Raw genomic sequence first — 24713 nt, forward strand, 5'->3', positions numbered from 1 at the left:
TTGTTACATATGTGCTTGGAGCAAGCAAATCTCGTGCGCAAGAACTACGAATTATAAATTACGGAACCAATAACGTTCAAACAGAGACGGATCGCCTTGATTACTAACATGGTCTAAGAGAGATAACTCAAATTCCTATGTGAATACATAACACTCCCCGCCTGATATGAAATATCATAAGTTTCCCAAATTTACATGAAACATGTGAAGGCACAATGTGAAACATTACAACAAAATACGTAAAGCGATGAATACATCTAGTCTGTGTAAAGTCAAAATAGTGGAATCACATGAGTAATTGGTCGGACATAAGTATGTTTAATTCTATCTGCGAAAGTGACAACTTCCACTTTGCGAACTAGGTCATCCTTACTAGGTAACACTCGGGTAACGCGACTTAAAGGCCAAAGGTTTCTATGCTGTTCATTGTCCTTTAGAATGACGACATCACCAACTTGAATATTTGGTTTGACCTCCTTCCATTTGTTGCGTGACTGTAGAGACTGTAAATACTGTTTGCGCCAACGTTCCCAAAACCTGTCAGCAAGGACTTGGACAATCTTCCATTGGGAAGTGTATAAATCGCGCACATTAAGGTTCAAAGGGGCATCGGACACGTCCCCAATCTTCTGTGTTAACAAAACATTCGGAGTAAGTACGGATGGTAAATCAGAATCACTGGAAACGGGTACGAGAGGTCTATTGTTGATAATATTAACAACCTCGGCAAAAAATGTACAGAGCACTTCGTGTGTTAGCTTGGTGTGTTTTACTTCAAGTAGTATGGCATCTAAAATGCGACGTGTGATTCCTATGAGGCGTTCCCATGTTCCTCCCATATGTGAAGAGTAGTAAGTGTTAAACTTCCACACAGTGTTTATTTCTGTTAACATGTTCTGAATAGGGGATCCTCCACATTTATTGAGCAGATTCCGAGTTCACGGACACCTCCAATGAAGTTCGTTCCTCTGTCTGAGTATAATTCTTTTACAGCACCACGGGTTGCGTAGAAACGTCTTAGGGCATTAATACATGACGGTGTACTCATTTGTTCAATCACTTCTATATGTACAGCCCTTGAACACAAACATGTAAAGAGCACAGCCCATCTCTTGGAGTCTGCGCTGCCGCCACGTGTTTTTCTCGTTGTCACATTCCATGGACCGAAACAATCAATTCCAACATAAGTAAAAGGAGGCGATGATTGCAAACGCTCAGGTGGAAGATCAGCCATTTTCTGGTTGAGAAACTTCCCTCGTCCTCTTCTACACTTCACACACTTACGTATTATGGAGGATATCAAACGTTTGGCACCTGTAATCCACCATCCCGCATTTCTTATGGCACCTTCGGTTATATGGCGACCTTGGTGGTGTGTTTCCTCATGATAGTGTACAACTAACCGTCTTGAAACACGATGTTTTCCAGGCATAAGAATTGGATTTCTTTCACCCAGATCAAATTCAGAATGTCGCAGTCTGCCACCAACTTGGAATATATCCTTATTGTTCAAAAATGGATCCAGTTTAGAAATGCAACTATCCTTACGGAGTATTTTGCCATCTTTAAGTGCATCTCTTTCCTTTCCAAAATTTTTACTCTGAATTAAGCGAATTATGAATTCCTCCGCGTCCTTGCGAGCATGTATCTTGTCTTCCTCTGTATCTCTTAACTGTTTGTCATTTTCACTGCGCCGTTTCCTTCTCCTGACCAATAACTTCAATGAGGCGATAGCATGTACAAGATTCCTCCATGAAGAAAACTTTTCAAAATGGTGAGTACCAAATGGTGGACTAGATGAGTGCACTTTATTAATGAGAACTTCTTGCTTTATTTCCTTGTCCAAGTTCGGTTCTACAAGTTCAAACATTGGAGCTTGAATTGAGTTTATGTCCTGAAATTGTAGCCATTCTACAGGTCCACAAATCCATGAGTCATAGACAGCTCTGTCAGAGGTAGGCTTAGTACCGTGATCGGCAGGATTTTGATTGGTTGCAATGAAGTTCCAATGATCTGCTGAGGTAAAGTTGAGGATGCGCTGAATCATGTTACTCACATAAGTAAGAAATTTCTTAGTGTGGTTGTGGATGTATCCTAATACTATCTTACTGTCAATAAAGAACTGGAAATGATCAGCGCTAATGTCCAATTGATCACGGATAATACAAGCAATCTCGACTCCTAACACTGCAGCACATAATTCCAAACGTGGCACAGAAGAAGCTAGCCTTGGAGCAACTTTAGATTTTCCTATGATGAATCCTAGGGAGCTGTCTCTGTTATCATGTAGGTAAGCTACAGCCGATATAGCTAATTCTGATGCATCCGAGAATATCAAAACTTGTTTGTTCCCAAGTTCTGAAAATCCAATGGATAAGTATTTCCGGGGAACCTTCAAATCCTCAATAATGCTCAGCGAGTGTGTCCATGTAAGCCATGTCGAAAGATATTCTTCGGGTAAGTCAGCATCCCAATCTATACATGGTGATTGCATCATCTCTCTTAAGAGTATTTTCCCTTGAATGGTTATCAGAGCGATAAAGCCAAGAGGGTCTTACACATGAAAGTACCCCTCTGCGAGTATATGGCCTTTCTTCCAAATTCAATCTGAATCCGAATGAGTCAGTTTGCAGATCCCATACTAGACCTAAGCTCCTTTGCGCAGGTAGCTCCTCCTTGGTAAAATCTATGAGATCCCTTGCTAAGTCTTTAGTAGGAAAATGTTGCATCAACGTAGGATTACTTGATGCAATTTTGTGCAATCTAAGTCCTCCATGGGTCATCAGTGCTTGTTGTGTACGTTGTAATAGATCCACTGCTTCATGTGTACTTGGTAATGAAACAAGAGCATCATCCACATAAAAATTCCTCCGTATGAATTCATAAACATCCTTTCCAAATTCCGGTCCTGCAGTGATAGCTGCTTGTCGAAGGCCAAAGGTGGCAACAGCTGGGGAAGGTGTATTGCCAAGTACATGGATACACATTCGGTATTCTGTAAGGGGTTTATCTGGGTCATTGTCCGTGTACCAGAAAAACGCAGGTAATTTCCATGGTGTGGGGATACGGCAAAACAATGAAACATGTGTTCAATATCTGCAGTTATTGCAAAGCTTTCCATGCGAAATCTCATTAATACTCCAATGAGACTGTTGGTCATATTTGGTCCAGATAGAAGCACTGTATTCAAAGACAAGTCTTGATAGTTCGCAGACGAATCGAAAACCATACGAATTCTTCCGGGTTTCATCGGGTGATAAATACCAAATATTGGCAAAAACCAATGTTCTTCATCTGGTTTTAGAGGGGGTGCAATCTCCGCATGTCCCTTCTTAAATATATTGTTCATAAATTCTATAGCATGGTCCTTCTTTGATGGGTTGGTCTGAAATGACTTGTCCAATATCACAGCCCTTCGATAGGCTTGAGCACGGTTGCTAGGTAATGCAGGTCTATCAGGTCGAAATGGCAAAGGGGCGGTCCATTTGCCATCTGGTCCTACATGCAGTTCCTTGCTCATGATATCAAGAAAGACTCGATCGTCTGTAGAAAGTCCTGGTGTTTCATGAAATGGAGTCGTTGCAAATACATCTTGATGAAATGATGTTTTCTCTGTAATGGTGAATTGGGAGTCACATGGATCAAATATGGTATTACGGCCATCGTGAATTACTGTTTTTCTTACGTTGACCGACTTTGGAATATGAGATTTTCCCAAACACACTTCGCCAATAATTGTCCATCCTAAAATAAGCCTCTGTGCGAATGGTTCGTTTGGAGCACCAATTATCTGTGACAAAACATGATGAACCTGAGTCATATCTCTTCCTATCAGCAATGAAATTTCCGCAGAATTGTCAAATTCGGGTATGAGTGTTGAAATATCTCGAAGGTGAGAGTAAGCCTCTGCGATGTCAGGTGTAGGTATCTCCGACCTATTATTTGGAATTTCGTCACACTCTATGACTTTAGGTAACTTAAGTCTTTGATCTCCGGATACAGTTTCTATAACAAATCCTTCTGCTGTCCTTCCAGTAATGGTTATGGTTCCATTACATGATGATAGTGTGTACATACATGTTTGTCCTTCCAAGTCGAATGAATCAAAGAATTTAGGTGTTGCAAGTGTCTTATTACTTTGATTGTCAATAAGAGCATACATTCTTTTAGCCCTTTCAGGTTCATTTGACGGATATACGTTCACTAGAAGTATTTTTCCACAGGATCTTCCTCCTTCGATTTTCCCACAAAGTTGTGTGCAACTATTTTGTATGGTTTGATTTATAGCCATTGGAGTAGTCTCCCCGCCATGATCCTGATGATCTACTTTTGGTTTTCGCTCACTGTCGTAGTGCATAATTGTCATATGAAAACGACTGCCACATTTTTCACATTTCACATTCGATTTGCATTTATTTGCCTTGTGTTTACCCTTGAAACATCGAAGACACAAGTTGTAGTGCATGACAGTTTCACGCTTCTTATCTAAAGTCATATCACGAAATACTCTGCATTCGTCTAAAGCATGATCGGCTTTTTGTATGGGACATCGTTTACCATGAGCCTTTGGAGGTGAAGTTTCCTCCTCAATGTGTGAATCACGAGTAATGACACGAGTAGTCTTCTTCTCGTTCTGAATTTTCTGATTTACTGAAAGTCCGGGGTCATTTTTAAGATCACACATTTCCTGAATGAAGGTGATGAAAAATGAAAATGGGGGAAAGGCTACTTTATGAATTCGTTTGTACTGAGAAGCTCTGGAAGCCCACTTTTCTTGGAGTTGATGCGTAAGTTTGGTAACGATAGGTAAAACTCCTGATGACGAGTCAAAATATGCGAGTAGTAATGAATATCTTGTGTCACTCTTGTTTGATTCGATCTCGTATAAAATGTCCAGCAAACATAGAGCCGACGGGGCTCATTTTCCGTTATCTTAGGAAAATCTTGAAGCCTTGATTTTAATGATGCTTCAACCATTTCTGGTTTCCCATACTTGTCCTCTAATCTGTTCCATATCAAATCAAGTCCTCTTTGAGGATCGCACACGTTCGCTGTTCTGATAGACAATGCAAAATTTTTGGACTCCTGGCCCAAGCACTTGGTAAGTAAATCAAGTTCCTCAAGGGGAGTAGCCTTAAGTTCTTTAATAATACTAAGGAAACTTACTTTCCAAGCTCTGAAATTTATGGCGGAATCGTCGAAGGCACTAAATCTGTGCATTAATAAGTCTTTTTTAAGCAAATAGTTGCTCATATCCTGAATAACGGAATGCTGATTCTGTGTTATGGGTCCTTCGTATGGAATAGCATTAGGATTAAATTTTTGAGATGAAGTCCGAGGAATGTCTTTGGTGTCGGGGTGAGAAGCACAATCACTAGCGTATGTCGCCTGACTTTTGACATAGTCTTCAGTTCGGGAAGTTTTATCCAAGTTAATACATGCAGCATCAAGTTCTTTTTTAATTCTAAAACTGTCACAAACACTATCAGTTTCATACTGCTCAAATGCAACTGCCTCAGCTTGTGCAACTGCAGCAGCCTCCTTTTCACGAGAGAGCTTTATGTCTATTTCTGCTGACACTTTCTGTTTTTCTAGAGTACCTTGTTCCTCAAGAAATTTTAGACGTACATGTTGCTTGTCTGCATGGATTCTTTTTTGCTTTGCGACTGAAGAGGCGTTAGAACGATTAGATGCTGAAATAGCTGACCTCGTCTCGAATTGATCGGATAGGCGTTCGACAACTTCCAGTAAAATTTGAGAAAGTCTATCTCGGAAAATTTGTACTGCTTCTGAATACTTGTTATATTTCTTAACATGTGCGTCCATTTCCTTGAAAGATCGTTCTGTTTTAGCAGTTCCTAGGAAATTCATGAAATTCTGTGACATAAGTATGAATCGCTTAAATGCACTGTTCATATTGTCTTCCATCTTACGAAGATATGTTCTATCAAAACACTCACTATCAAACGAATCGATTATGTCCTCTATATCCCTGCATGATGCCACAAATTTATCCCGAAGATTAACAAATTGTTCGTCAAACAATATTTTGGCCTTCTCTGTATGCCGCACCATCCGTGGTCCTTGAATTTCAGGATTCCTGGTTTCAGGTTTCTCTGTTGCCATCATGAAGATAGTGTCATATCTTCAATGATCCTGGTTATGTTTATTTACTGTTCTGCCGTTTTGCAGATGTTAACCACAATATAGTCAGCATGTTTTTTTTCTTTCAATGAAGTTTATTACTGTATAAGTCGTACTGTGCATTGTGGTAAATAACTGAAATACACAAAATGAAAAATTGTTCACAATATGTTCGATTGTGATACAAAGACACTCCAATTTAGACAATAACATGAACGTTACATCGACAAAGATATAATTAAAATAAATAATCAAAATATTCTACATATAATCCCCGAGTTACTTTTATACAAGACATCTTAGGTATGATAAACTTGGGTTCAAAAATCTGGTAAACAATGTATATGATGAAAGTTAACTTTACAGACATGGAACAAATATTTAGCCTTGAGCATAGTAAACCACTTGCACCAATATATATATATATATTGCTAAAAGACTTCATACCTTACAATATCATGAAAAAATGTTTGTTGAGAAAAAATGCAACTTGCACATAGTGCAGGGAGGCATCAATCCATAATTTGTTACATATGTGCTTGGAGCAAGCAAATCTCGTGCGCAGGAACTACGAATTATAAATTACGGAACCAATAACGTTCAAACTGAGACGGATCGCCTTGATTACTAACTATGTGAATACATAACAACCTATTACCAACACCCTTTGGGAGATTGGGGTAAGCGGGAGGTATTCTTAGTGAGCATTGCTCACAGTACCTCTTGTTAAAAATTGTGAAATTCATGGCCCCTGGATCAGGGGTTCTGGTGATAGGGTGGGGCCCTATAAGTCATATAGTGAAAATGCATTATTTCTTTGAAAATCTTCTTCTCTGTCCTTGGGTATTAAGTAGACAAACCAATAGCATGGTTATGATGAGCAAGGATGCCTCTTTTAAAATTGTGAAATTCATGGTCCCTGGGTCAGGGGTTCTGGTATTAGGGTGGGGCCCTATTGATCATATAGTGAAAATGCATTTTATTTCTTTGAAAATCTTCTCCTCTGCTGCTGGGTATTAAGTAGACAAACTAATAGTATGATAATGATGATCAAGGATGTTTTTTTCAAAACTGCAATTTATGGCCACTGGGTCAAGGGTTCTGGTGCAAAGGCGGGGCTGACCACATAGCTATTCAATGTTTCTTCCATCCAAAAGTAAAATTCTTATATTTAAACACAAACCTAATTCAAACATTGGAAGGTTGTTACATGATACTCAGGTGACCTATAAGACCCCTGGGCCTCTTGTTTCAAAATCCTGTCTTAATCGTGAAATAAATTCCATATCCAACTACAAAGCAGCGAATATCCTCTATATGAAAGGTGAAGATAACGAACAGTGATCAATCTCATAACTCCGATAAGCAATACAAAATAGAGAGTTGGGTAAACACGGACCCCTGGACACACCAGAGGTGGGCACAGGTGCCTAGGAGGAGTAAGCAACCCCTGTCGACCGCTTTCACTCGCCGTGAGCGCTATATCCTGATCAGGTTAACGGAGTTATCCGTAGTCAAAATCAGTGTGACAAGAACAGCCTAACAATCGGTATGTAATACGTCAGACAGCATTTGAACCAATGATAGGTTGTATTGACGAACTAGATCGTTATAACGACCATAGAAGTTGCGAAATGCTGATTTCAATCGAGACTGTTGAAACCCTTGTACCATCAACTTGTTTGTCAGTAGCTTGCCTCGATTTAAAAACTGACCATACGCAGAAATTCGTATCAAATTAGTTGAGAAATATAAAATATATGCAGATGATAATGGAATATTGCTACATAAATATGGGAAGTTGATGATGGATATACAATAATAAGTCTTCTTATATCAAATAAAAGATTTGGCCATTTTTAAAGATTTAACATTTTTAGTTTTACGTGGTTCAGAAAATACATAGTTCTTTAATAGGTAGTGGTAAACGAATTTCAGAATTTTAAGTGATCGTTTAACCGCTGGACCTTTGGCAAAGAACCTAGAACAAAAGTAATAGTATTGTTCATCCGCCTACCTGAAAAACCATTTTGAATATTTATCATATTCGATTTTATTTTTCAAATTTGCACAGTTATTCAAATCTATTTTAATTGAATTGATATCATGTAGTGATAAAGGAAAGATAAGTCCATAATTCTGGTAAATTTTGACTCTTTTTCTAAGGAAATTAATGGAGTTGATTCATAGGGGAACATGTGCTTATACGTTATCAATGGTAAACCATTAAACAATTTCAAATTGAAAAGTAAGCATGTTATGAAGACAATTCAACTCAAATTGCATACTGTATATGATTTCAAATGCATTGATTCTTTTGTAATTCTGCGACAACTTAGAACATGATTTCAGTGGTCAAAAATTGTTACCCTCTTAACAAATTGTGTTGTACACGACTATTTAATTGATTGACACATGCATCATAAATATTGATTTTGTGTACTTTTCTAATGCATTCCTCTTTGCATTAAAGTAGCATCTAGTTGAAAAATTGCAACACAGTTTTAAAAATCACAAGTTAGTGTTCGAAGTCCTTACTGATAACTTGTACATGTACATGTATGTATTTGGAAACTTGAACAAAGTTCTTTAGAATGATAACATTCTACATAATCAGCCCATTAAACTATAACACTAATTTTTACACACAGCTCATCTCACTTCTGTCTACAAGTTTTAAAGGTTCAAATGTAAAAACATAGTTTTTAGCTCACTTGAGCTTTTAGCTCTGATAACCCGTATTCCAGCGTCCGTCCGTCTGTAAGATTTTAACATTTTTGACTTCTTCCCAAAGTTGGCACAAAACATCCTTAGGTAAAGGGAATTCTAAATTGTTAATATAAAGGACCAGGCTACCTTCCAAGGGGAGATAATCAAGAAAAGGTAAAAATGGAGTAGGGTTATTAAAAAATCTTCTCAAGAACCACTGGGCCAGAAAAGATGAAATTTATAGATAAGCTTTATTAGGTAGTGCAAATTCTAAATTGTTAAAAGCATGGCCCCCGGGGTTCAGATGGGGCCACAATAGGGGATCAAAGTTTTACATACAAATATGTAGGAAACATCTTTAAAAATCTTCTTCTCAAGAACCACTGAGCCAGAAAAGCTGAGATTTATATGAAAGCTTCCTGATATAGTGCAGATTCTAAATTGTTAAAATCATGTTCCCCAGGGGTCGGATGGGACCACAATAGGGCGTCAAAGTTGGGGTTTTGTTGTTGTTTTTTTTTATATATATATATTGCAGGTTCAAGTTTGTTAAAATCATGGACCCCGGGGATCGGATGGGGCCACAAGGGGGGATCAAAGTTTTACATGCAAATATATAGGACAAATCTTTAAAAATATTCTTCTCAAGAACCTCTGAGCCAGAAAAGCTGAGATTTATATGAAAGCTTCCTGATATAGTGCAAATTCTAAATTGTTAAAATCATGGCCCTCGGGGGTCGGATGGGGACATAATAGGGGATCAAAGTTATATATACAAATATATAGGAAAAATCTTTAAAAATCTTCTCAAGGACCACTCAGCCAGAAAAGCTGAGATTTATATGAAAGCTTTCTGATATAGTGCAGATTCTAAATTGTTAAAATCATGGCCCCCGGGATCGGATGGGTCCACAATAGGGGGTCAAAGTTTTACATACAAATATAGAGGAACAATCTTTAAAAACTTCTTCTCAAGAACCGCTGAGCCAGAAAAGCTGAGATTTATATGAAAGCTTCCTGATATAGTGCAGATTCTAAATTGTTAAAATCATTTCCCATGGGGATCGGATGGGGCCACAATAGGGGGTCAAAGTTTTAGATACAAATATATAGGAAAAATCTTTAAAGATCTTCTTCCCAGTAACCACTGAGCCAGAAAAGCAGAGATTTATATGAAAGCTTTCTGATATAGTGCACATTCAGGTTTGTTAAAACCATGGCCCCCGGGGGTAGGATGGGGCAACAATAGGGGATCAAAGCTTTACATACAAATATATAGGGAAAATCTTTAAAAATCTTCTTCTCAAGAACCATTGGGCCAAAGAAGTTCACATTTACAGGAAAGCTTTCTGACATAGTGTAGATTCAAGTTTGCAAAAACCATGGCCTCCAGAGGTAGGTTTGGGGCCATAATAGGGAATACGGTTTTACATGCAAATATATAATGAAAAGTCTTCTGATGTGGACCAAGGTGACTCAGGTGAGCGATGTGGCCCATGGACCTCTTGTCATATGAACTATCAATTCAATAATTCTGTATTAACGAAAATTCTAAAGGAAGTAGCATTTATTTTAACTTAACTTTGGGGTATAGCCAGGATTTTACGAATGCAATCGTATTCCGCTATGCCGTATAGTTGACAAAAGACAAAATGAACGGTCGTTCATAATTTCCAAAAATTCAAACTTAATATTGCAAATGTGTTTGTAATGGTAGATTTTGCCCAGTGCGACAATTTAAATGCAAAATCATGAATACACGTGGTTTCTGCTCGTCAAACACAATAATCGAAAAAATAATCCACTATATGAAACTATTATATCATAGACAGTGGCCTGATTTCTTGGACATTACCAGGGAGTGTACAACCTAATTTCGTTAATATTTTTTAACTTTAAAGTTATAAGGCGCAAACTTCCAAGAACAGTCCTGCACCATTCGATATCTGACATATTTGACGGTTTTCGACTTATTACTTACTTTCAAAATACGTGTCATCACAGCACGTTAAACTAAAATAAAAACTTTTTTTTGTGTTTATCCATGTGTTTGTAAATATGAATTATCCCAAAAAAAGTCGTAAAAGTGACATCTATAAGTACGGAAATTTTTAAGAACATCAAAAATATCAGATGAATATTGTATTGAAAAATTTATCGATGTGTCAGGTCGTTGGTTTCGGGAATGGGTGTCCCTCGTTGAATGAAATGTACACTGTAAATAAAAATTAATAATCAAATTATACATCTTCATAAAATGATAAATATGGACCTACTCAAAACTATTACTAACTCAATCGCAACTTCCCGAGTTGTTTTTCGACCTCAGAATGTAGCATCTATGGTATTGCCTCGTTCTGAAAATGTCCATAAAGCTGATTCAAGACTAAATCGCAGATTGAAGAAACGAACAGGTGTATTTTATTTATTCACCAATTATAAAAACTTATTCCTTCTGTAAGATCAAATTCAAGCATTGATAAACAACGGAATTATTCATATCATTTTAAATGGCTTAGATCCGCCAAAGAGTATCTGCCACTCTACTCTCATGTTTTGCAATATCAGGGTATTTGATAGAAAACGAAAGTGGGTTGATTAAGTTTAGGATATCTACTAATGAAGCAAGATTAAAAATTGTTTACGGATCTCACATATGAAACAATATTGAAGGCGCAAGCAAAATTTGTTTATATATATATATATATATATATATATATATATATATATATGGGTGTGGGTGGGTGTGTTTCAACCATCCAACTAGTGCATTTGTGATGTCTGTTTTAGTTAAACTGTTTTATGAAGTGCACAATCTGTAACTGTGATATCATGCACAACTGATATTTTTCCATATTGTACAATAAATTCCGACTAGAAAAGATCTATCTATGTAAAATAATTCTTGTTTTAAAACAATTTGAAATTTTCTTTAGCCAAAGGAAAGATTTTAAAAAAAAAATATGGAAGACAACAACAGCATCATGCAAGATGACGAGACACAGCCTTTACTAGTGGTTAAAGGTAACTTTCATTCATTTTAATGACTATCGTATTGACAATTTTAACAGTAATACGGGATATCTGAACTATTAATTTACGAAAAAGCATGCGTCACTTGGACGTCTACTGTATACAAATTATTGATGGCTGAAGATAATTCATTTTTATTATGTTCCCCAAACAAAGTTTTGGAACATATTGTTTTTACTCAGTTTCTTCTTATTAAGTTATTCTTAAGTTCTTATTTTAAGTTCTTATTGTTATTCTGTTGTTTCTTTTCCACTATTATTATTATTATTATTTTTCTTACCGATTTTGTGCACGCGATTTCTCGAAAACGGCTCGACAGATTTTCATCAAACTTTCAGGAAAAATGCAACGTAAAGTGAACTAAATTCCTTTTATTTTCTTTTTTTCGAAAATCACTTCCGGTGGAGAGTTACGGCCGAATTTCCATTTTTAAAATGACATTATGTACAGGCGTTTTCTCCTAAACGATTAGAGATTGAGTTTTCAAACTTTTAGGGTTGATAGATCTCGACTTGTAGATGTGACATACGCATATCATTTTTTAGCCGTAACTTCCGGTCGTCACCGGAAGTGAACAAAGAACAAAGAAAACGTCAAATTTCATTATTATGCGTTTGAAAGGAATCTTGCATGGTATGATTAGGTCTCTTTTGTAGTTTTAGAAAATGTTATACTTGCCGGAAATTAAAATAGTAACTTCCGATTTATTCAGAAAAACGTTGAAAACTTGGTTTTTATTTGTCCCCATACATCTCGCTTATAAATCAATTGTTTGACTTGATTTTCACATATATTATCAACATTACCTACCTCTAGAGTAACGTAAAATATTTTTTCAAAATTCACTTCTGTTCGTGAAATATATCCAATTTCCGTTTTTTCAAAGAGATTTTGTGCAGGTGTTTTCTCATGAACGGTTAAACGTTTCATCTTGAATCTTTCAGAGATAATAGATGTTGACTTGTAGATGTAATATACGTATACAATTTTTTCGGCCGTCTCTTCCGGTCGTCACCGGAAGTGAATAAAGAAAACGTCAAATTTCAAAGTTATGTGTTTTGAACAACACTGGAATGGTAAAATGGTGTCTCTTTTGTAGTTTTAGAAAATGTGATACTGACCGGAAAATAAATCAGCAACTTCCGGTTTATTGAGAAAATCTTCAAAAATTGTTCTTTCTTTGTCCTCATATATCTCGCTTATAAATCAAGTGTTTAATATGATTTTCACGTATTTTATTGAAATTATCCATCTTTAGACCATTGTCGAATTCTTTTTTCAAAATTCAAAATTCAATTCCGTTCGTGAGATATGTCCAATATCCGTTGACATTTTCTTCGGGTTTTTTCTCGTAGAGATTGTTTAACGTGATTCATATATAATCGGATCACAAATCAAATACGCTGATATTTTTTTCTTCATTTTATTCAGGTCAGACTACAAAAAAAGAAATATTTTTGACGGGACTAAAAGGTAGAGATAGTTTTATTCAAGTTACATGAAAGGTGAAGATAACATACAGAAATCAATCTCATAATTCCTATAAGCAATACAAAATAGAGAGTTTGGCAAATACGGACCCCTGGATATATCAAAGGTGGGATCAGGTGCCTAGGAGGAGTAAGTATCCCCTGTCGACCGGTCACAATCACCGTGAGCCCTATATCTTGATCAGGTAAACAGAGTTATCCGTAGTCAAAATCAGTGTACCATGAACTGCCTAGCAATCGGTATGAAACGCGGCAGACAACAATTGACACAATGATAGGTTGTATTGGCAAACTAGATCGTTATATCGACCATATATTTTCCTAAATGCTGAATTTAAACGTTAAACGAGACTGTTGGAACCCCTGCACCATCAACTTGTTTGTAAGTAGCCTGCTTCGATTTAAAAACTGACCATAAGCAGAACAAGTTCTTGTGTATCGAATCAGTTGAGAGATGTAGACGCCATATGCAGGTGATAATATAATATTGCTACATAAATATGGGAAGTTGACGATAGAGAATTTGAAATGAACTCGTTTGTCATAAAGTTGATTTGTTAGTTTGTCGTAAATATTTACTTTCAATAAAAATATCGAAGTATGGAGTAGAAGTGGAGTACTCTGTGGTGTCTTTTATTTCGAGTTCACTGGGATATAATGAATCGATATATGATTGAAAAGTACTATTGTTTATATATAATACGTCGTCAGTATATCTAAATATGGAATTCAAAGTCATAGGAAGAGATTTTTTCTTCTCACGTAGAAGTTTTTGAATAAATTCTGCTTCATAGGAATACAAGAGGCCCATGGGCCTAGAATCGCTCTTCTGATACATTGTAGAACAGGCAAAAATTCAAAATTTTCACTAACCAAGATTCATCAATTAACAAAGTTTAATGATGTTAAGTTAAATAATACCTGAAAATTTAAATGTAACTGTCCAAAAATAGGTCACGGTGACCTACTTTTGGTCGACACACTGAAGACTCAAGATGCATCAACTGACAAGTCAAATAGTATTCAAATATAGCCGTCAAATCCAAAAGTACGTCACAGTGACCTACTTTTTGGTCGACACACTCTAAGACTCAAGACCCATCAACTGACAAAGTTTGATGATTGTAAGTCAAATAGTATCTGAATTATTCAAATATAGCCGTCAACATAAAAAAATAGGTCACGGTGACTTACTTTTTAGTCAACACATTCTAAAGACATGTATCAACTGACAGAGTTTGATAATTGTAAGTCAAATATTATCTGAAATATTAAAATGTAGTCGTCAAATTCCAAAAGTTGGTCACAGTGACCTACTTTTTGGTCAACAAACTATGAAGACTCAAGATGTATCAACTGACAAAGATTGATGATCCTAGCTTTCATAGTGTCCAAAATATGCATCTAAAATTGAAAATGTGAAATTTGAATGTCTGTAAAATTCAAAATGTAGTTTACTGTGACCTACCTTTTTTTTATAAATATGTTTCGAGGCCTCTAGACGCATCAACTACAAGGTTTGATGATTCTAAACTTCTCGGTATCTGAAATAACATCCTAAAATGTATTCATAAATGATTAGCCATAAAATTCAGAAAGTAGGTCATGGTGACATACTTTTCACATGACGCAGTTCAAGGTTCAAGGTTCCATCGACTGACAACTTTTTAATGATCATAGGCTCAAAAGTGTCCAAGATATGCATAAAAATCCATTTAACAATGATTACCTGCAAAATTCAAAAAGTAGGTCACCATGACCTACTTTTGAAACAACATGATATTAGGTCCTAAGATGCATCAACTGACAAAATTTGATGATTCTAGTCCTTATACTAAGCAAAATATCAAAGTTTTAACAAAACAAAATAACCTTGAGACCACACCCTTTGCCCCAGGATAATGCCTTGAATTTTTTTTATCTACAACCTATCATCATCCTTATGCATAAGTTTGGTGATAATTTGCCCAGTGATTCTTGAGAAGATTTTTTAGCAACCACTACTTTTGTTTGCATTTTCCTAATTATCTCCTCTTGTTTTAGTACAAATGAAAGCTCCTGGACCAAGAATATCCTGTGACAAATTTGACAAAAATTGGCCAAGGGGTTCTTGAGATATAGCCCTTTTTTCCAAAAAGTTGACGCACATCGCACGCCAGACATATGGCCATATGATTACCTCTTTGAGCCTTCGGCTCAGAAGAGCTAATAAAAACAGGTCAGTTAACAAAGGGGCACAATTCGTGCCCATGGGGATTCCAACAGACTGTTGGAAGACATGGTTACCAAAGACCATGAAAGTATTTCCAATGAGGAACTCCAGCATATTTCTTATTTCAACTTCTGAGTAGTTATGCGTGCAATCAGAGTGGCGTTCAACAAATTAATTTTTGGGATGACTTATCACTAAATAAAAATATTTGCGTTTTTCATATTTGTTGACGAAGCAAATGTCTATGATGTCAGAAAGTCTAGTCTTTAAATCATCGTGAAGAATGGTCGTACATGTACAAAGTGTTGAAAAGTCATACATTTGATGTTGATTTCAGAAAAGCTCTGTGATTTCTATTTTACTAAACATTCTTAAGAATTTTTAGAATCCACATTTTATTTACTCCACTTTTGGCACATGTAGTCACACAGTACGTTTAAAGTTTCTCCTTGACAGCTGTCAGTATTTTCGTTAGGAGCAAAGATAGGGGCTTGGTAGCACATTTACTGGATCCAGCAATGTATCTTATTTTGTAAGGGTTTTTATGAAGTTTAGGAGTCAATATCAGTCATAAACTCGGATGAGATTTTCTTATGAAATTTATATGTCGCCGTCTTCACCTTCTACAGTACCACTGGTACAGGGTAAACCAAATATGGTACACTGTACAAAGTATCCTTGGGTTTGAGAGTCGAAATTGGCAAGTATCAAGTATATCAGTAGTTCTTGGGTGAAAATTTTGGGACAAATCAGAGAGTTACAGATCGACCCCATATACAAACCTTCGTCTTATGGCGCAGAAAAAATGCATACGGTTGAGGTCTTATATCGCTGTATTCTTGCATCGCCTTCTCATTATCATGGTTACGTAAACCAAGCGTCAAAACCTTGAGGCAAGAAGTAGAGGTCTATACCAGTATGTTCTTTGTAATCCTGGAATAGTACTACTTTTAACAATATATAGAAGACAACTTTTAAAGATTAGATGCATGTACACTATATAAACATTGAATTATATGAGGAGGTGATTTTACATTATTTTGTTTTGTTTGACAGCTAGATCTTTTTATATTCATGCACGCAATATTTCTTGCAACAAAATAAGTACAATCATATATAAAAAGATAAAATATATTTTCACTATTATTTGATAAATCTTATAATAAATGATAACTTAACAATGATGCTGATTTGATGAGGAATTCGTTTGATTTCTTAGTAAAATTGATTGACTGATTGTATATTGTTTAATATCACTCTCGAGAATGCTTCACTCGACATTGCCGATGAAGGGCTGCAAAGTTAGGCCTACATGTATCCTCAGTGTTTATGGCAATTGAGCTGGGAAGGATCTTTATCTTGCCACACCTACTGTGACCTCTTTTTCTGCTGTTTCATCCGAAGGACCACCTCATTTAGTCGCCTCTTACGACAAGGAAGGGGTATTGAAGACGATTCTAACTCAGATCCCCACGGGATGATTTCTTAATAGAAAAATCGTCCGGGTTCATCTGTACTAAGCACGCGGGACTAATTTTCTTTTTCATTTTTACACAAGCAATGTAAACGAAATATATTCGTTTGATTTTTTTCATTGCTATCAAAACACAAACACAACCAAAGATATGAATAAAATAAAAATTAAATCAAAGAAACAACACAGATAGCGATAACAGAATAGTCAACTTGATGACGTAGGACACTGACTGGTAGAAGAAATAAACAGATATACACAAGTTCCCGGTATATATCGTCTGCTTTACGAGCTCTATAGCATGACGATTAATCTGGGAGATATTATTGAAATTGAACTACGTGATTTGGGGCTCAACTAGGGCGAGTTAGATGAAGAGGTGTTAAGCTTTCTACTTGATCTTGAAAAGGAGCAGAGTTGCATTCCACCGCTTCTACGTCACAACCGGTGTTCAACACAATGCAGCATATATCCAGTCACCGCTTGTTCTATTCCTTATTATTATTTTCTTTGATATTATAAAAGTCTACATTTCTTTTATATATACATATATGTAATATGCGCTACGGTTCATTTCCATTAAAATTGTGTTGTGATCATGTAATCTCTGCGGATCTTGCTAGGGAAAGTAGGATCTATTTTTATGCTGTCATAATCAATCATTGTTTGTGAATAGTATCATCAAAGACAAGGTTCAACATTAACGATGCTAGGAATTTTTATTCCCAAGCATTTTTTAAAAATAAACCTGACAATACTCTCTAATTACATCCACTTTTTATTTCAATGTTATGACATCTACTTGCGCTGATAGAACGATTTATCGCATGAACTTTGAAATGTAGAAAACGCGACTGATACATGTATGATCACGTAAGAATAAAAAAGGGTCTTCTCTTAACATAGTCTTAATTCTAACTGATGAACATCTGTATGACATCGACATAAAACATATTTATTAGTGCCATTTCTACTAACTTTACGTCCCCCTCTAGATCCACCACTGACCGGACTTTATATTGTCGCGGTTACAGTTGTATGTTCAATTATGTAAACAAACATCAAGCAATGGAACAAGAAGAGGGAATTTATTTAAAAAATGTAGTGTATATAAGACAGGTTCGGGCTAATGTAACAATGAATTTATGACGAAGCAGGACCGTGGAAAACCCGCCGGGATATTGAAAATATTGTACTGTATTCAGAAAAACACCTCAAATGTGATACTACAATACTTGACAATTAAATATAAACATTTATCATTTTGGGGCTGGAATTGTATCTTATTTATGAAAATGCTCAATGCACTCTTTAAAAGTTGTACAATTATAAAACAAAGTGACAAATCGCATAAATGAAATAATTCTTTTTAATCTGTTACCATGGAAACAAAGCCCGGTGGGTAGTAATTCTATGTGCTTTCTTAAATGTTTATGGTTCAAATATTATGTTTAAAGTAACAATTTTCTGACGTAGACTGTAAAGCTGCTCAATATGCATTTTTGTTGCCATGGCAACCGATTTGAATTTTATGCAAGATATAAAGAGTGCTATTTTTTGTGTTTTAAAATAACATTTTTTCTACCATTTAGTATAATCTTATAGGTAATACCCTTTTTAAAAATTCCACCAGCTTTTTACCCCATAAGTTTGCCTCTTGTAGTTTTTATACTACTAGTATTCCCTTTTGTACAAAGATCCCGAAAATGTAAAACATCACAAAACTAAGCCTATCTGGTCAAAAAACGACACGGGCAATTTTGTTTAAAAAGTCAATTTTTAAAAAATAAATTCCTACTGAACATAATGATATGCAAAATGACTTTGTTCACTACATGTCAAAATGTCGCAAACCTTACCTTAAAAGTACCCGAAACGCACAGACAAAAATTCAGAAAATACAAAAAAAAATGACAATCAAATATATGTAGAGTTTGCGAGAAAAGAAGATTAATTGATCAATGGTTAAGATCTAATATAATTAATGACAATTTTTTAACACATTTCGTCAACTCATTTTAGTAGAATAATTTAAGGAGTGTGTTCATCAAGATAAGAATGTAAGAACTCTTGAAGAAGCTGCAGTTATTCAGATACTTATATGTTCTCTCATAAGAATAATTTTGTAGCAAAATATCCAATTAGTTGTTCATTAAATAGTGTATACTTAGATAAAAAGAGTGTTTCAGAGTTTCAATCTACTTCCCAGTCACCACCTGACAATGGTGCTAGGTTCAGTCCAAAGTCAGGACGTTCTGAAGGTTCCTCTGGTGTAGGATCGCTTCCTATTTGTACTTATTGTAAGAGAAAAAGGGTCACCTGATTAGTGAATGTTTTAAGGTAGCTCGTTACACTAAAAGTTGATTTTATGATTCGTTAAAGCACCTCTTATGAAGTATGATTTCACCACCGAAAGAGTGATACAAGCTCTCAAGTATTTTATATGATTTTAAAATATTTATTTTGGAATGATGAAAAAGGTGCTTTATTTGCAAATAAGATACTCTAGAGTCGAAATTTCGCTGTGATGTGATGTATAATATGAATATCTAATAAAACATGCCCGAACGACTTAAATAGACGTTCTAATTCTTAAATGAAAAAAATATTTATGAAAACTGAAAACGTTATTTGCTAATTTTGTTTTTAAATCTACAGATAAAATCTTCAAACAACATGTCAATTAGAAAAAAATACATCAGAGAAATATATTTCAGAAAGAAATTGAAATGTTATGGTCAAAATTCAGAAATGGTACGATTTTTCAAATCTAAACCAAGCCCGATAGGAATTATAAACAAGAGGCCCACAGGCCTTATCTGTCACCTGAGTACTAGTGAAAAGGTATTACTACTCCCAAGGGCTATAAAATCTATTTTAAAAATCCTGTTTTGAATATCTAAGCTAAATTCTAATGTTCAGCAACAAGATGTGTTCTTAAAACTTCACTGCCTTCCAAAGTGCATTCATTGATGAAAGGCTTTACATAATATAATAGGTATATTAACATTAAAACGTCAAAAGATATGACTAATTTGGACCCATCCTAGAGTCAAAACATTGGGTTGTAAAATTCAACATTTTTTGTACATCCTTTTCTGCTATTCCTAAGTATGCATTTAGAATTCATACAGTATCAGCAAACTTACACATAAATACTAATATACTAAGTTTGGCCCCACCCTGTGGTCAGAACCCCTACTCTGGGGATTATCAAATTTACAATTTTGGTAAAAGACTACCTGCTGTTTCTAAATATCCATTTAGTTTCAATTTAGTATCAATAACGTTAACACTGAAGAAAAAAGTAGTCATTGAGAACATCGTAATCAGAAAACTAAATTCCCTTGATGTAAAGTGGTTTACAAATGAAATTAATTTATAAAAGAAACTAATTTCTTGATGAAAAGTACATACAATTAACTACAACAATATGATTATCTTAGTAGTTTCTATCAATTTTCATGGGGATCGCTACTTTTCTCTTTCATTTGAATATAGTGATATTTGATGAAATTTTGTCATTTCGTTTCAATTCCTTTTAAAGATATATTTCTTCGATATATCTCTTTTCTAACTGACATGTTTTTTAAAAGATTTTATCCATAGATTTAAAATATATCAACAAATAATATTTTCATAGATATTTATTTCTAAACAATTATAACGTTTATATTTGGGTCTTTCAAGTATGTTTTATTAGATATTCATATCATGCACCAAATTTGAACTTTAGAATCTTTTGTTTGCGATCAAAGCACCTTTTTTTTTTTTATCATTCTGGGGAAAATCACAAAAACATCGTATAAAATAATTGAGAGCTTGTATCACTCACCACACTTCATAAGATGTGCTTTAACGAGCCATTAAATAAAATTTTGGTGTAATGACTTACCTTAAGCTTAAGAAAAAATGACCTTGGCAAACCACAGCCACATGTTTGTACTACATTTAGAAATGATAGGAAAGCTTTTGTTTCATTTTGTTCTTAAGGGCCTCCGTGGCGGAGTGGTTTAAAGCATCGCACTCAAAACCAGACGGCCTCTCACCTCTGCTCGGCTCGCGCCGGTAAGGGAAAAAGTTTCCCAGTTCACTTCCGGAAGGTCGGTGGTCTCTTCCCAGGTACATTAGATCGGGGTTCTCTCTTCCACCAATAAAAACTGGGCGCCACCATACCAATGAAAAATGGTTGAGTGTGGCGGAAAACATCAATCAATGAATCATTTTGTTCTGACACTCCTGATGTTCAGAGATCAAAATCCAGTTCTGTTAATTCTATGGAGGATTATAAGCCCTTTTTGTCTCAGGGATTTGTTTCACTCAATGGCTCTAGTGAAGTTAAACCTGTTCAGATTTTGAGAGATACTGGTGCTACACAGACTGTTGTGTGAGAATGTTTGCCCTTGTCTGAGCAGATTTATACTGGTGGATCAGTTTTATTACAGGGTCTTGAGCTTGGTGTCCCCTTACGCATAATTTATCTGATATCAGATTTAATTACTGGGCCAATTATCGCGGTTGTTAGACTTACAGTACGGCCAGCGCGGATCCCGTATTTTCCGCGCTCCCCCCGCGGGATAGAGCTACCGCGGTATATCTCAGGAAACCCTGCAAATCCCGCGCTCCCCCCGCGGTCCTCGCCGCGGTCTCACCTGCAGATGATTAATACCATCAACAAACGCGAGTTATCTCCCGTTAACGTAAATTTAGAGAGAGAGAGAGAGAGAGAGAGAGAGAGAGAGAGAGAGAGAGACATGTATATATACATGTATACTGATCATAAACTGAAAACAGATCGCTGTTCATCAATACCATAAACATATGAAGTACCACATCCATGTGCATACATCACTTGTATAAACACATTTTACAAAAACTGTTCATGTTAGCTTTATTGAAACCATACATTCAATAAAAGGGTAGGTATGCATGTACATACATGTGTATAAACGTTCTACCCGTGAAACTTCACAAAAACTTATTAGGCCCCCTATCCCTGTCAGTATCAATTACATATTGGTTTCATAAATTAGTTTTCAGAAATTTAATTCTATACATAGGCCTATATTTGTACAATAACATATGCGTATATTCTCTTCTAGACAATGTGAGGACATCCTCACTTAACAGGTTTCATCGTAGAGGGAGATAGAGAGAGAATACTATTTAACATTACGGACTGTGAAAAACGGTTATAGGTATGTAATATATCTGCTGTCTGCTTCAACGCCCCAGACGTCGATCAGCGCACGCTTTACCCGCAAAACTGCTAAGACAACATTAGTCTAGACACATAAACACTTATGATCCACAGCCGCTTAGCTTTCAATACAGATACAGCATCAATCTAATCAAAATCGAATATTTAATCGGATCCAAATATCAAATTGTCCAATTTTAATTACGATATTGGGGCCTTGGAAATCTCTGAGAGAGAGAGAGAGAGAGAGAGAGAGAGAGAGAGAGAGAGCAGTCATATACATGTGCATATATTATATCATTATTATTTCATTATGTTAATTTGAGTTTTCTCTGAAATCAGTATTTTATATATAATTATAGATGTGTGCAGTGCAGAAATGTGAACTCTGACAGTAGTAGTACATCTAAATGTTAGTTATTCATTGGGTTATTAGAATTTTTTTTTTGTTATTCCATTTCTTCAAATTCTTATTTATTTACTCGTATATCGACGACGTTTTATCTATTAACAATGATGATTTTCATTCGATTCGATATATCCCTGTGAACACGAAATTAAAAATCATCACAGCCGTCCACTTCTGCTTCAGACTTATATATTTTATTGAGTGTAGATATTAACGGCAAACTAACAACTCAACTTTGTGACAATCAGGATGATTTCAGCTTCTCCATCATCATTTCCAATATCTATGTAGCAATATTCCATTATTACCTGGATTATGGTGTTTATATCTCTCAACTGATTCGATACGCAAGAGCTTGTTCTGCGTATGATCGGTCTTCAATCGAGGCACACTACTGACAAACAAGTCGTTTGTGCAGGGGTTTCAACAGTCTGGATTAAAGTCAGCATTTCGAAATTGCTATGGTCGTTTTAATGATCTAGTTTGCCAATACAACCTACCATTGGGGCAAATGCTATCTAACGTGTTGCATACTGATTGTTAGGCCGTTGTTGGCACACTAATTTTGACTACGGAAAACCCCGTTTACCTGATCAAGAAGGGCTCACGGCAGGTGTGAACGGTCGAGAGGGGATGCTTACTCCTAGGCACCTGACCCCACCTCTGGTGTGGCATGGGGTCCGTATTTGCCAAAACTCTCTATTCTTTACTGCTTATAGGAGTTATGGGATTGATCACTGTTCGTTATCTTCACCTTTCATAAATGTACATAGCATTGGATAAATGCAGGCGCTTAGCCAGAAAGAAAATGAAGTGTACGCAAATTATAACAAAGGACCGTCTGGAGCCTCAAGTGGATCCAGGGCAAAGCCTGGGGCGGCAGCAGTCCCTGGGGATTTTCCAATGTTTTGTGCATAGAAAAAGGGTTTCTTGTTAATTTCCAAAACCTCTTTAAAAGAATTCACAAAATAATTTTCTAAAGTGTTCTATTATGCCAACCCACCGTTTGTATTTGGACTGACTTTACATTCGTTAAATACGATTGTTTTATTCGTTGTTTTGATTGGTATACATTGTATATGCTAAATGTTACTGGTAACAAAGAATATCATAATCCGTCTACAACATGTATACATATATCATATGATTTACATTAAAGTGATATTCGACATGATGTTAATGATTTAAAATTAAGAAAGGACTTTGAATTTGATTGAATGGACATTACGATGCTTATTAAATTATAAACCGAGACTAGATAATGCAGTTATTTTCTTATTTTAAAGGGGTATGGACACAGTTGAGCTGATAATTTTATTTTTCCACTTTTATCGTTTACAATGCTTAACTAGTCAACCAAATTTTGAATATCAGTTGTTAAGTTAAAAGTGAGATACAGCACTCACACGTCTTTGTAATGTAAACAAGTCTAGTGCCATGTTTTTGTTTACATATAGATTGCTTAATAGAAAATAACATGTTTAAGGTATTTCCACCCTCCTGTGACGTCATACAATTTTGGAAAGTCAATGATATAACAATATTTATGCGTAACAGGAACGTAAATTTTGTCGTAGTCTTTTTCATTGGTTATTGTAAAAAAAAAAACTTGTTAACCATAAAATATTTTGAAAGTCTAAACTATATATGAGTAATCAATTACAGTATAATCTGTCTAAACCGGCTATGTGTGGTTCCAAAGAAATTGGCCGGTTTGCACAGAGTCCGGAGTGCAAAATGTTGACAATAATGAGAGTTGCTTCCCTTGTATTCACTATCTATGCATACGTGTGTAATGATTGCTAACGTTTTAATATATCACAAAAGAATTCAAAACGTAAAAATATAAATGTCAGTGTTTTATTGTCGTGCTCATTTGAAGAAGTTTCAATTTTTATTAAACAGTTTAAAATCTGGGAATTATTCGCGCAATTTTCTGTTGGTAAATTGTCGATTTCGTCTACATCATCGCCGTTTTCAAGTGCTACATTATGTATGTTCGTCAAGTTTGTGTTGTGTTCGTTTAAAATTTGTCTTTCCCA

The 24713-nt window shown here is 35.7% G+C and overlaps 3 protein-coding genes across 5 annotated transcripts in view; 1 reads left to right on the forward strand and 2 right to left on the reverse strand.

Moving 5' to 3' along the window:
• The window catches only part of LOC125662291 (uncharacterized), a 34001-nt gene that overhangs the window by 3553 nt on the left and 5735 nt on the right, over window positions 1–24713 (forward strand). For all 3 annotated transcript variants that reach the window (XM_056147013.1, XM_048894457.2, XM_056147014.1), the window contains exons 2-3: window positions 11790–11877; window positions 13318–13359. In XM_056147013.1, coding sequence (XP_056002988.1) covers window positions 11817–11877; window positions 13318–13359 — 103 coding nt within the window. In that variant the 5' untranslated portion in view covers window positions 11790–11816. The remainder of the gene's footprint in view (window positions 1–11789; window positions 11878–13317; window positions 13360–24713) is intronic.
• On the reverse strand, window positions 887–2497 carry LOC125662887 (uncharacterized). Its single transcript, XM_048895234.2, has one exon. The coding sequence runs from the start codon at window positions 2495–2497 to the stop codon at window positions 887–889; it is 1611 nt and encodes a 536-aa protein (XP_048751191.2).
• LOC125662888 (uncharacterized) lies at window positions 2783–4684 on the reverse strand. The gene has a single exon (XM_048895236.2). The coding sequence runs from the start codon at window positions 4682–4684 to the stop codon at window positions 2783–2785; it is 1902 nt and encodes a 633-aa protein (XP_048751193.2).

Source organism: Ostrea edulis, chromosome 8 (assembly GCF_947568905.1).
Source record: "Ostrea edulis chromosome 8, xbOstEdul1.1, whole genome shotgun sequence".
Taxonomy (NCBI): Eukaryota; Metazoa; Mollusca; class Bivalvia; order Ostreida; family Ostreidae; genus Ostrea; species Ostrea edulis.

Coding starts and splice junctions, on each gene's coding strand:
- LOC125662887 (XM_048895234.2), bottom strand. CDS start 2,497: ATGATGCAATCACCATGTATAGATTGGGATGCTGACTTACCCGAAGAA.
- LOC125662888 (XM_048895236.2), bottom strand. CDS start 4,684: ATGTGTGATCTTAAAAATGACCCCGGACTTTCAGTAAATCAGAAAATT.